Source organism: Gobius niger (genome assembly GCF_951799975.1).
Source record: "Gobius niger genome assembly, chromosome: 1".
Taxonomy (NCBI): domain Eukaryota; kingdom Metazoa; phylum Chordata; class Actinopteri; order Gobiiformes; family Gobiidae; genus Gobius; species Gobius niger.
Genome location: NC_136852.1, coordinates 18,187,054 through 18,199,798, shown reverse-complemented (window position 1 = coordinate 18,199,798; position 12,745 = coordinate 18,187,054). Strand labels below are relative to the sequence as shown.

Here is a 12,745-nt window from a genome sequence, read left to right as displayed (position 1 = left end):
TCCATGATGTTAAGCTACTGTATCCAGTGAATATACAGTAGGTTTATTATGACTTGATGTACAATAATGGCTGACCTTGTGTGACGTGCCAATATAAAAGAAGCTTTGTCCTGGATATGTGATCTGAAAAGATCATGTTGGGAATTTGGAAAATGGTCAAAAACTCTGCTTTGATCATACTGTGTTTTCATGTGATATAATAAAATGTGTAATCACAATACACAGTGTCTTGTTTCAATATAAGAATGTGCCGGAAAGGTGATGGAGAATAGTTTTGTGAATGCAAATCAAATCTATATTTGTCTGATGATGTTTGGTTGTTGTTGTTTTACCCCCCTCGGTATGAAAAGTACTTGCAAATGATTCAGGGTCGCCACACAATTTGCCTTGTGCAGAAACACCGTTGTAAACCTACAAAGAAGCATACAGATCTTATACAGTAGGTCCCGTAAATCATGACTGGACATTGCCTGATATAGATGGCCGACACTTCAAGATTGATCCAAATTTCTGCCTATCCATGGTTTTCCACAGGATGGCAAAGTGGGCAGTGACACGTTTTTGGCGCTTTACAAGAGATTTGAATGAATCGCAAAGGCATTAACATCAGGATGTGTCCAGCAGCATTGATTTATTCATCTGGTAGCATTTGCTTTGCTTCATAAGCACTTAAGAGTTGACTGTATTCTTAATCTTCTTCATATTGCGCTTCAAGAATCACCAATAATACATGTCAATGCCACCAATCATGGGTTGTAGGTGGGGGACCCCCTGAACAGTGGACACTAATGCTAATGTCATACACAGATAGACAGCTCTCTACCAAGCATGTTCTGGCCACAATCACATCTGAACAACTAGGTTCAAACTCAGGCATTGTAGCTCAGGTAAGTACCATTAAACACAAAGTCAAACCCAGAAGAAAGATCCCCCTGCGTTGTAAAGTTCAACATGGGTGAAAAAGTCATCTTAAGACATTGTTAACTCTAAAAACAAGCAAGGTCTCCACTTTTGCTTTCTGCAGAGCTAAACAAACCGTGCAGTGTATACCAGCGTTGAATGCCTTTACTCCAGGTGCTGCCTTGTGCATCACAATTAGCTCCATAAAGCCCTGCACCAGACCGTGAGTTGACTTTTATGTTGATGTGAATGTGGGCCACAGCTTCGGTCGATGACAGCTTAATTCCCGGCCGAGCCCCCCACTGAGTCCCAGACAGACGGATTGCGCTGAGGGGAAAACCTGTGAGAACCCAGAGGACAGCACTCAGGTTTCTGGGCGCCGTCAAAAGATTTGTCCAAACCATTCACTTGTGATGGAGTTTCCCATGTGTGGCACCAGAGCAGGTTTTGTTGAACGTTTTGGGGATAATGGGTCCCTCTATCGCTCTCATCTTTGTGAACAGAATGGATATTCATAAGGCTGATCGGACGATTGGGCATGCAGAAATTTAGGCCTGTCCCAAGCTTGAATATAGGGGGGTTTCAGCCAGTTATTGTCAGCCAGTCAGGTAAAGAGCAACAGAAAAAAGCCGTTGAAAGAGGGGAGTGAGATGATCATGGGGCCAACATTTGTTAGTGAAGCAACACAGGGCAACGGAAGTTGGAAAGAGAAGGACAACAGGGACCAGAAAGGTACTTTGATAGAGGTCACAGACAGCCGTAGTGGAGGAAGCATCTGGAATAGGGGACTATTGTTTTTGCACATCACATTTGAAGATAAGTGCTGTTCGAACGTTGTACCTGAGGAATGTGGTTAATGCGATGCTGACCTTGTGAAGATGGCAGTGTGCAGAGGTGAAGAAATGACACGTATGTACTTTATCTTGGTGCTGATGAGCAACGCAGCCTCCGTCTCCACGCAGTTCAGCGGATACAACTGTGACGCCAACTTCCATAGCAGATTCCCGGGTGAGAAGCAATGTGATAACATCCTTATGCCTTGAGCTGTTGAAGATAGAAGATAGTATATAACCAGCAAAAATGGTCTTGCTTAGCACATTGTGCAGCAGCAGAATGCATAGGCATTTGTCATTTCTGCCGGGGGAGATAGCAATTGTTGGATCCTTAGTTGCATGTCCATATGGTTGGTTTTAACTGCAAACATTTCAAGTTGGCATTTTCCTCAGCAGTAAAACTATTTTTAGCGCTAAGTGGAATATTTGTATCTAATTTTACTTTTGTTAATCCATTGATTAAACTATAAGCTGAAATTTACTTGACACAATTCTATCAAGGGAAGTTTATAGAAAGCGAAGGTGCTATAACTCAGATGTTAATGGTAATAGCTGCCTTGGGCAAACAAATGGAGGCATAGTATCCTCAAAACTATCAAGCACAGACCAGCAGATATATACAGGGAACTCTCTCAATATGACCAACACCACTTCCTTTGTTTATTTTGTTCTTAGTGGGTACTATTGACCAGCCAGGAGTGTCTTGATCAAGGTCACAATGTGGGAGTCGTGACTACTGATGTAGTGCCACCAAAAGTCAATCGTTTTAGTTGTAATTACTTCATTTGTTATTATCAAAGCATTCATAAAGAACTGGGAGCTATGTGTGTTATTATCACCACTACATTGCAGACATTGCAGGCTCTGTTCAAATTTCTTAGCATCATTCGTAATAATTGAACGACATGAACAATTTGTCAATACATTTTATTTCGCAACAATCTTCTAAAGCATAAAAGCGTTGAATTATTTGAACTGTTCAACTTTCCATATTTGTTTGACAGGAGAGGGGGACATTGACGTGTACTGTGGGGTCCAAACAATTACCTTAAAGATCAACTTCTGTCCTGTGCTGTATTCGGGCTACATCGATGCCGAGCTGGCCCTTAACGGTCACCACAACGATGGCCACTGTAGAGGCTTCATTAACAACAACACACTGCCCACCACACTCCTGTTCAGCATCAGTCTGAGCACGTTGGAGGCCTGCGGCAATAACCTGGTGGTAAAGACACAACAATGAGTGGATGCATCATTTTTATTGACTTTCAGGGCACATTAAGATGTATCTCCAAACAGGTCTCCACCGCCTATGGGGTGAACGCATACGGGAACATGTCCCTTGTGCAAATTGGGCATGTCTCTGGGTTCATCGACACACCAGATCCGCCAACTATAATAAGCTACCTGCCTGGTTTGATGTATAAATTTAGCTGCAGCTACCCACTGGAATACCTGGTCAATAACTCACAGTTGGCCTCGTAAGTCAATTATAAAATATTTACCTTTACTGTTCAGCGAGACACTTGAATATTGAGACTGTAAACTAATTTCATAATCATAATGGCTTTGTTGATTGTGTCTAATGAGACGTTTCTTTTCACATCTCGACAAAACATTCATTAACTGACTGAAAAATATTGATTTTGTTTTTTCCTCCAATGAAATTTACACTTGATAATAACCTCACTCAATGCAAATAAACAATATTGGAAAATGCGTTTCTTTTACAGCTCCTCTGCAACAGTGGCTGTAAAGGATAGCAACGGCACATTCGTGAGCACACTGAACATGATTCTGTACAATGTGAGTATAAGTTGTTTTTGCTTATTTGATTGAAAATGACTAAATGCAGGAGCTACTCATAATTGAATCTGTTAACTGTGAGCAAACACTTTAACGATGATTTAAATGCACAAGACTAAACAAAATCCCAAATCCAATTTTGGTAAATGTCTTTCAAAAAAACATTTGAATTAAGTGCAATAGCAATAAATAACATCATTTTTTTGTGGGGCGTTTCAGGACACAACATACAGCCACACTCTGTCTATCCCCATGACTGGACTGGCTTTGAAAACCAGAGTCTTTGCTGCTGTTAAAGCCACAAATCTAGACCGAAGGTAAAACTTTTTTGTACAGGCCACCACGCATTTCAGACAAGTTTAAAGACAATTTTTGCAAACTCCTAACGAGCTCTGTAAGTGCACTTCTCCACATTTAGTCTTGAGTTATTATGTTATTAGAGCTGGGCGCCAGTGCGCAGCAGAAAAAAAAACAGAGTGGCATTTTCCCATCTGCAGTGAGAGGCATATCCTTCATCCGATCTCACAATTCTGTCATTATTGCAGGTGGAACGTCTTCATGGACTACTGTTACACCACCCCCTCAGGGAATCCAAATGACGAGTTGCGCTACGACCTTTTCTTCGGGTAGTCTGGCCCTTTTCTTTCTTTGAAGATGTGCAGCTATGATAGTCCACAAAGGGACCCATTACCTGTTCAGAATTTGTCCATTTAACCTCATACTTTAACCATTATTCAGTCAGTCCCGTGTAATCTCGTTCATGTTCACGCAGGTGCTACAAAGACCCGCAGACGACAATATTTGAGAATGGGAAAAGTCAGGTAGGGCGCTTTTCCTTCGAGGTCTTCAGGTTTGTCAAGCACAGACACCAGAGGATGTCCACGGTGTTTCTCCACTGTGTCACCAAGTTGTGCAGATCAGACGACTGCCTCACACTAATTCCAGTAAGTTCTTTTGGTCTGGTTTTAATAAGTTGGGTGTTGCATTTTCAACACGGAGTAACTGTGTGAGCAGATCTGCGGAAAGCGGCGCCGGCGAGATGGGGAGCATATTCAGATCTACCCGGGGCCTACTTCCGGAAACACAGTCCTCACAGCTGGACCCATCATCACCCGAACAGGTGTGGACCCTTACAGCATCACATAACAGCTCTCGTCACAAGCTTCACCATAATCATGCCCTAACCATAGGAATGAATGTTATATAATATGTCATATTTTTTCTAGATGAAACTCCTGCTAACAGTTCACAACTGGGTAAGTTAACATAACTTAACATAACTTAGTACACAGAACCCTTTTGGACACATTAACAAGCAACAGACTTACTTTGTTGTTAGCTGTTCACAAAACTGTAAAAAAAAATACAAAATTAAATCTTTTCATTTGTCACTCTGCTCCTGGAGAGTTCAAGTGTCAACCTGCAGGAAAAACTGAAAGTCGCCCATTTGCTGCATCACAATATTGCCACAATCACAAGGTCTAACCAAACAGATTGTTGAGTGTGTTTATGTGTATGTAATGCAGATTGTGGTCACTTCTATAGCACTTTGTTTTGCTCTGTAGCTTCTACTAGCGGCCTGCCTCTGAACCCTCTGACCAGTGCCCTCATCTCAGGTGTGGTTGTTCTGGGCGGAGCCAGTTTGGGCTTCTTCCTGTTTTCGATCCGCCTCTTGCAGAAGCCCCGCCTCCCTCCTGGCTCATCCTCAGGTGCTTTAAACCCCAGCTTTAAATGAACAAGTGGCTCATGAGGCCTTAAAATAAATGTTTACTACGACAAGGCCGTGTACCGTTTTTGTCTATTTATTCATGTATATACATGTCCCAAATAACTCATCTTGAACTGCAGTAAGAAATCCTATGTTAACCATGTTTCTCTTTTAAATGCTACATTATCTTGCTGCTAAACAAAATCAGAATGATTTCTATTGCTTTTGTCAGAGTTTACACATAGGTTTAATCATTTATTATGGGTATAGTTTGCAAAATATAAATATACAGAGTTGGCGAATGTCCTAATGTATAAAACAAAACAGCAGATGCAACTAGTGCAAAAAAACAGAGGAGGAGTCGGACCTTCCCAGTTCTATTGTATTATTCTGAAAGGCCTCACTCACACCCGGAGCACATGACTACTTATTATGTGTAAAGAAAAATGTACTGTAGCTTCCAATCACAGCTGCTGGACTCGTTTCTAAATGAGTTTTGACTCGTAATGGAAGCACTGCAAAGGTAACACAAGTTCTCTGTAACATTTCGCTTTTTAGGCAAAGCCTCCTCAGTGAGAGAACTGAGCTACTGTGGATGTTAGCGGTAGCCACCGGAGCCACAGTAGCATTTGTTAGAGTGTTCAAATAAACCTAATATGGGCTGGATCGGAGGCCGGCAATTAAGTTTTTTTCAGGCTTATAATAGCTATCATTACTTTTGTACAGACTTTGCCTCTTAAAGATTCACTGACAGAACAGGCTTTAATAGTTTTAATAGTGGACAAGTCAGTTAATCCTAATGCTGCTTTCTTCCCTCACTCTATTACAGGGAGATGACAGCTACTTTATATTTAAACTGAAAAATAGCTATCATCATCCCAAAAATAAAAAAATGCTGATGATGTTTAATAAGATAATATAGACAGGAGATGTGGAAAAATATATATTTAGGTTAATTTGGGTCACACTGTACTTAATAGTAGACAGAGTGACATGGTTCTGAGATGGAAGAAGTACAAAAATAAACTTTTTAGAAATGTAGAAATAGATTGTTCGATAGCAAATATTTAGAGAGCGCAGAGTAAATGTATGTAAGTGAACTTGTGGTTGGTGATTACACATGCATCATGTTGGGCATGGAGAGTGTCCTGAGACAGTTGTGACTGGATCTGTGTGGGACAGGAGCACATTTTGGCTCACACTCAAAGAGCTCCCGCGCTGATGTGACATCTCCTTCCTGTGTATGTCGAGGATTTTATTACACTTTCCTCACAATGCCAACTCTGCACCTGCTGAAGTGTCCACACAACATGACAGGGATTTACATATTACATTAGTGTCGAAGGAATTAAAATCTGGTTTTCTTCTGGTTTTCTATCAGATTTCTTGACTTAGACTTACCTATTTATTATAGCTTCATCACTGAAACTGAACATTTCCAAGACAGCATTCTTTGTTGTAAGGATTTTTGGTCCATATAGGTGTTATGTGACAGGACAGCACAGGGTAAAAGGGGGAGCGAAAAACAGAAGTGTTCTACCACACAGACAATCGGCTGCAAACAAGATAGTATTCTTATCAGGGGAATGTTGATCAATTCGTGTCATTAAAAAAAGAAAACCCTCTCTTGGCTGAAAACTGGCTTCTTTGGTAGAAAATGTCATAGTTTTGTAAGAGTGCAATCTCTGGGAGAATGGGCTCCCCAGTCTGTGCCTGGACCCCTTTGATAAATGCCGCATTAATCTTACAGATTCACCACATTGATTTACCCTGTCCATGCCCTACATAATGTGTGTGCTTCTCGGGTGTCCAGCTCAGGATATTTTCTGACCTGTGGCGTTACTCTTATCTCTCTAATCCCCGATTTCTACAGACATTTTGTGCCAGCTATAACCACTGATAAGCTGAATAAAAAAGATGCCCCCTTTTTGCTCTCATTTTTTTATTTTATAAACTTGTGCTACCACATTGTTATCTTACTTAGACACATGATTTTGACTTACTCCTCTACATAACTCTTTCAAAATCTGTGGGTGAAAGGGGACAGAAATGTGTCACTTTATTTTGAACATAGATGTGCTGTTTTGAATGATTATTTCAGTACTAGAAAATGAATGATATGTATTGCTGGGGCCAGTAATAGTATTTTCAAGAAACTAAATCCATTGTTTTCCCTTGGAAATGGCCAATGAGAAGCAGCAGTTATTGACCAATGTGCAGAGTTCAAGGGCACCTGGTTGGTCTTGGTGCGTCTTGCGTCATACGATTACTATAACAGCATGTTCAAAGTAGTGGTTTCACTCATTAAACAAAAGAATGAAAGAAACACCTCGGCCCTAATGAGAATTCCCCTTCCCAGGTGGCTTAGCTGACAGAATAAGGTTTCAGTTGTCTGTCACACCTCACTGTACATGTAAAACACTGATTCTTTACAGAGGGAAAGAATTTCTGAGCAGTGACCATTCACTACACTGCTGTCAGTGAAAATTACCCAATAACAAGATCTTTTAAGTTATTTCTCAAATGACGGGTCATCCAGTTGTCAGTCAACAGTTCTAAAAAAGAGCCCTCTTGAGGTCCCCAGTAAGTAAGAGCACACATACCTTCCTTTATTAGGTTTCCATATAAAGGTAAAGGGGCTACATTTCACAACAAGTAACAAAGAGGTGTGGATGTTGTTAAGGCACATGCTTTGAAGATGAGTGTGTTTGGTTTCATCTTTTGGCCCAGGGAAGAGACCATAGCACCTCAACCACAAAAGTGAATTGTTAAAGCAAACTGAAGCAGCTCCACCAAAGTGGTATTGACCTTGTTTCCACCCAATCCTGCAGCAGGTTGAGACCACACAGCAGGTGTATAAATCAAAGAGTCCTCAGCTCCATGATCTAAAACCTGAAAAGACACAGAGGAGGTAAGGTCTAAGACAGCCCTGCACATCCACTGCTGGATTAAACATTGGAAGTACACCTGCTCTGGACTGTAGTAACTGATGTCTGTTTGCTGTAGCTGTAGAGTTTTTGAGGGCAGAGCTGTGTGATGGCTTTATTCATCTTGCTTATACTTGCTTCCTTCTGTACTGTGGGCCAAACGGCCCTCATTCTCAACAACTGTGGAACAGAGGCCAGACGGCCAGGTAAGAGCCTTACATCTAAATGATATGTTTACATATGTACATGTTGCATAGCCGAGGTGCAGAGTAGTAGTGAACAGTTATATCTGAGACAATAAGTTAACTTTCTTTTTTTGTCCATTGTGCAATTAATTACATGCACAGCTGAAATTTAAACTGTTTGTTTGTTTGTTTGTTTGTTTGTTTGTTTGTTTGTTTGTTTGTTTGTTTGTTTGTTTGTTTGTTTGTTTGTTTGTTTGTTTGTTTGTTTGTTTGTTTGTTTGTTTTAGCATATACTGATATCACTGTGGTCTGTGGTACAACTTACATTGAACTGGCAATTGAGATTTGCCCAGTCATTTACACTGGCTACAACGAGAGCTTACTGATCCTGAACCACGTCATGGGCGATCAGGCCTGTTCGAGCACACTGGACACCACAGTGTCCCCCCCTGTGACCAAATTCAGGTTTCCAATCAAAGAGGGCAGCGCCTGCGGGAGCAACTTTATGGTGAGGAAAAGGAAAAGGCCTGGTGTTCTTTTTTAAAACAATTGCAACAAAGAACCGCTGAATGGTCTAACTCATGAATGAAATCTTATTTTATCACTGCTTCCTGTTGCATGAAACAAAATAGTATTCATTATTCCAAACACATCTTCAAAACTCCTATACTTTCTATGACTCCACAGACAACCAGTGCCGCAGGGACAGGAGTCTTCTCAGACTTCTCTAACATCCAGACTGTTAACATCAGTGGGGTCGTTCGCTCACATGACCCCACTATTGGGACCGTCACTTACAATGCAGAGCTCAAGTATTTCTACTCCTGTGCATACCCACTGGAGTACCTCATCAACAACACACGTGTGGATGTGTAAGTTTACATTTGTGATTTGTGATGCTGTCCTGATGCCATCAGGTTTATGCCTAATCTCCTTCCTCCAGGTCATCATCCTCCATTGTTTTAAATGACAACAATGGGAGTTTCGTCAGTACGCTCAGCATGGACCTGTACAAGGTGCCACTGTACCACGCAATATACTGTGTATCATTTCCGCTGCCTGAAACTTGAGACCACACCTAATAAGAAAAACTTCTAACTCGCTTTTCTCTCTATAGGATGATAAATACACCTTTCCTCTCATCATGCCACCCCAGGGCATTGAGCTGAGGACACCCATCTACGTGCAGGTGTTGGCCACCAATCTGACAAAACAGTATGATCTTCACCACTTTACCCTGTTGTTCATGTTTAAGTTAACTGTTTCATTATTATTTTATAGACACGGCTCAAAGAGATTGCATCAGATTATAGCTACGTTACAGCTACTTCCCATCCACAGTCTCGGATTACATTGATTGGGCACAAAAGATTCAAAAGTTAAATTACGATCACAATAACATGCTAAGTAATGCAGTAGTCATGTCAAAAAGGCCCACACCAAGTATTAGGTCTTCAAGCTAATGCCATTGTGGCAGGACTGAAAGCATGGCAGAGTGACCAGATGTTCCTGGGACAGCCCCATTATTTAGCATTTCTCTGAAACAAATGATGTGTCCAAATAAACCATCCCAGCTGTCTGTGCGCTTTGTGCATGCCAATCCAACAGTCAAACCATTCAGAAAGAGATAATAAAGTCAATTGCCGTTTTGTTGCAGTTTTTCATTTGGAATATCTGGCCACTGATGGTATTATAGATTGACAGACTGTCAGTAATTCCCTTTGTGACCTGACGCCTCTTACCCAGTGCTGGGGAACTCATTGTATCTTCACAGATACTTTGTGCTGCTGGACCGGTGCTACGTCTCTGTGTCCCCAAAGCCCGCCAACTCCACCTCCTTCAACCTGTTTGTACCGTAAGTCCCATGTTTGTTTCTCAATCTATCTGAAAGTTCATCAAGTCCACAGCCAAAAGTGAATCCTGGAATAAGCTAACCCTAAGCAAGCACCTTTTGTCACATAAATTGTGCCTGCATGTTTAAAATGGGCCACTCACACAGGTGCTCTGTGCATCCGCTGACCATGATGCTGGAGAACGGGGAAAGCCAGAAGGCACGCTTCTCCTTCAGGGCGTTCCGTTTCATCGAGCAGCAGAATGAGACCGTCTCCACCTACTATCTCCACTGCATCACCCGCTTGTGTGACCGATCCACCTGCAGCTTTTTTAGGGTGGGCCACCTCCTGCATCTCAAGCACAAATGTGAACTCTAGGCCCATCCTCAGCTCACACGCTTCTGCTTTCTTCTCAGCAATGTCACCAAAAACGAAGGAGGAGGGATGTGAAATCAAGTGTGATCAAGGATAACATCAGCCAGCCATCTACGCTCACAGTGGCCATCAAAGCCAAGTCTCAAGATCGTACGTCCATAAATCTCCTTACTTACTACAGCGTGGACTATGGACAAGATCACAAAACAATTATCATGCTAACTCACCTCGGAAACCACACAACAGACAAATGGTTTTAAGCTTTAGTCATGAACAGAATCGCACACATTGCAGAAAATGTCAAAAATGTGTATTTGATCACGCTTCGTCAGAGTCTTCTTCAGATCTTTTATCTTTTTTGCACAAACATGTATTTAACATTTCTTCCTGCCTTGCTTTTCAGATACCTCGTCCCTGAACGAAGGTAACCCTGCTTTCTGTTGATTCACTGATGAACTAAGTGTCAGGATAAGAAATCAAATGAGTGAAAGGGTGTAATTTTTTCCCTCATTTTAAAATGCTTTTGTCAACTATCTTCTCATGACTATATTCTTGTCTGATGCACTTTACACAGGGACCAAGGACCAGCACCACAACCAGAGTGCTGCACTGGGTCTGGGGATTGCGGTGGCACTTCTTATTGTCGTCTGTGTGGCTGCCGTATTATTAGCAGTGTCCTTGTACCGGAAGCAGCTAAGATAGCGGCAGTGAGTGATGTAAATGAGCTGAGGTTAGCGCAGGTTAAAACAATGATGGGTTTGTCAAAGGCAACGCGGAATGTTCTACTTTGCTGCTTTTCAAACTCTGCTGTGCGCATGCAACCCATTTATCCAAGCACTTAATGTTTCTTTTCAAGCCTTCACAGTCTATTGCGTCTAACAAAAGATGACTTCAATTATGCTGTAAGGAACAGGAACAAAAAATAGGAGATTTATGCACTTATGAATGGGAACTGAGAAAAATTGTATTGATCATAAAAAATGCGAGCCATATACCTCGACTTGTTTTTCACTTCAGTGCATGTAATTATTTTAGGTCACTGCATGTTCTGTGTAGGAAAGCATAATAACAACTAATGATACTGTAGATGGAACAGGTTCATGATCGTGTAAAAAGGTATTTAAGTAAGTATAATTTGTTTTTGTTGAATGAGATATTTAAACCTGCGCGTTTTATTTAATCCTGCACTAGCATTTACTGTAGTATTTTCGCCTCTTAACCCCCAATGTAACCGAGCACATTTTCTCCAGTTCGGCTTGACCCAAATCTAAAAGATTCTTGAACAAAGCGTTAAAACAGCGACAAAAACAGGACAAAAAAGTGATGAAAAAGCAATTTTTAAAAAATGATGACAATGCGGAAACAAAGATCCTTCTTCATCAGTTTAGTTGGTCTTAGCTTTCAAATGAGGCGTTACTCTGGACTACAGGCTGTAACATTTTAGGTTTGGTTAAAGCTGAATCGGAGAGAGAGCATTTGGTGATGGCGGGGGTTAAGAGGTTTATGGTTTGTGTTGCATGCAGTTGCTCATTAAACACTGTAGGATTTCTCATTTAAAATGATGTATGGAAGTATGAAAATGTGATTAATTCCCTTTTTTTTTATTGTAAATGAATAAAGATTATTATTTTTTAAATATTGCATCGCCGAAATGATTGACACAGTCAAAAAGTAGCCGCAATAATCGGATGGGTTGTAATTTACTTAGAATCACAGCACTATGATGGGAATTGGATGGAAATGGCATAATAATACACAGCTAACAAGGGATAATGCATTTAGCAGCCATGTTTCCGTTTTATTGCCAAGAAATATTGCTTTCCTGGTCATTTACAGTCTTCATATTAGGTTAGGATTAGTATTATAAACTATGAGTCCTGTTTCCTGTTTATACAAGATTCATTGCCAACTTTCCTAATGAATTAAAGGGTCTTTAATGACCATAGTTTCCATGTTATTGCACTTTAACACAGTGTTTCTCAGTGGGTGTGGTGCCATGACCACCATAATCCTCGGATGACGAGCTGCGAAAATAAGAATAACATTTGTTTTACATAACAAACAGTACTTTATATTACCTACAAATCAGAGTTGAACAAGCGTTAAACAAACCTATAAAGCTGAAAGTGTAATAAAAACAACTCAGTAACAGTCATTTTAACAAACTCAAATGTTTTCT

The 12,745-nt window shown here is 40.9% G+C and overlaps 2 protein-coding genes across 2 annotated transcripts; both read left to right on the top strand.

Annotated features, from left to right (window-relative positions):
- Nucleotides 1–1,009: 1,009 nt before the first annotated feature.
- Nucleotides 1,010–5,274, top strand: zpld1b (zona pellucida-like domain containing 1b; the record flags this gene model as incomplete). The annotated part of the gene is made up of 10 exons (XM_079555456.1): nt 1,010–1,908; nt 2,738–2,958; nt 3,033–3,214; nt 3,467–3,539; nt 3,759–3,856; nt 4,085–4,165; nt 4,312–4,483; nt 4,554–4,659; nt 4,766–4,795; nt 5,105–5,274. Exons 1-10 carry the CDS (start codon nt 1,779–1,781, stop codon nt 5,272–5,274), a joined length of 1,263 nt encoding a protein of 420 aa, XP_079411582.1. The 5' UTR covers nt 1,010–1,778.
- A 3,009-nt stretch (nt 5,275–8,283) lies between these two features.
- On the top strand, nt 8,284–11,268 carry LOC306962246 (zona pellucida-like domain-containing protein 1; the record flags this gene model as incomplete). Its single annotated transcript, XM_079555337.1, has 10 exons — nt 8,284–8,380; nt 8,647–8,867; nt 9,047–9,231; nt 9,303–9,375; nt 9,477–9,574; nt 10,134–10,214; nt 10,359–10,527; nt 10,608–10,716; nt 10,970–10,990; nt 11,141–11,268. The coding sequence occupies 10 exons, from the start codon at nt 8,284–8,286 to the stop codon at nt 11,266–11,268; spliced, it is 1,182 nt and encodes a 393-aa protein (XP_079411463.1).
- Between the last annotated feature and the right edge of the window lie 1,477 nt (nt 11,269–12,745).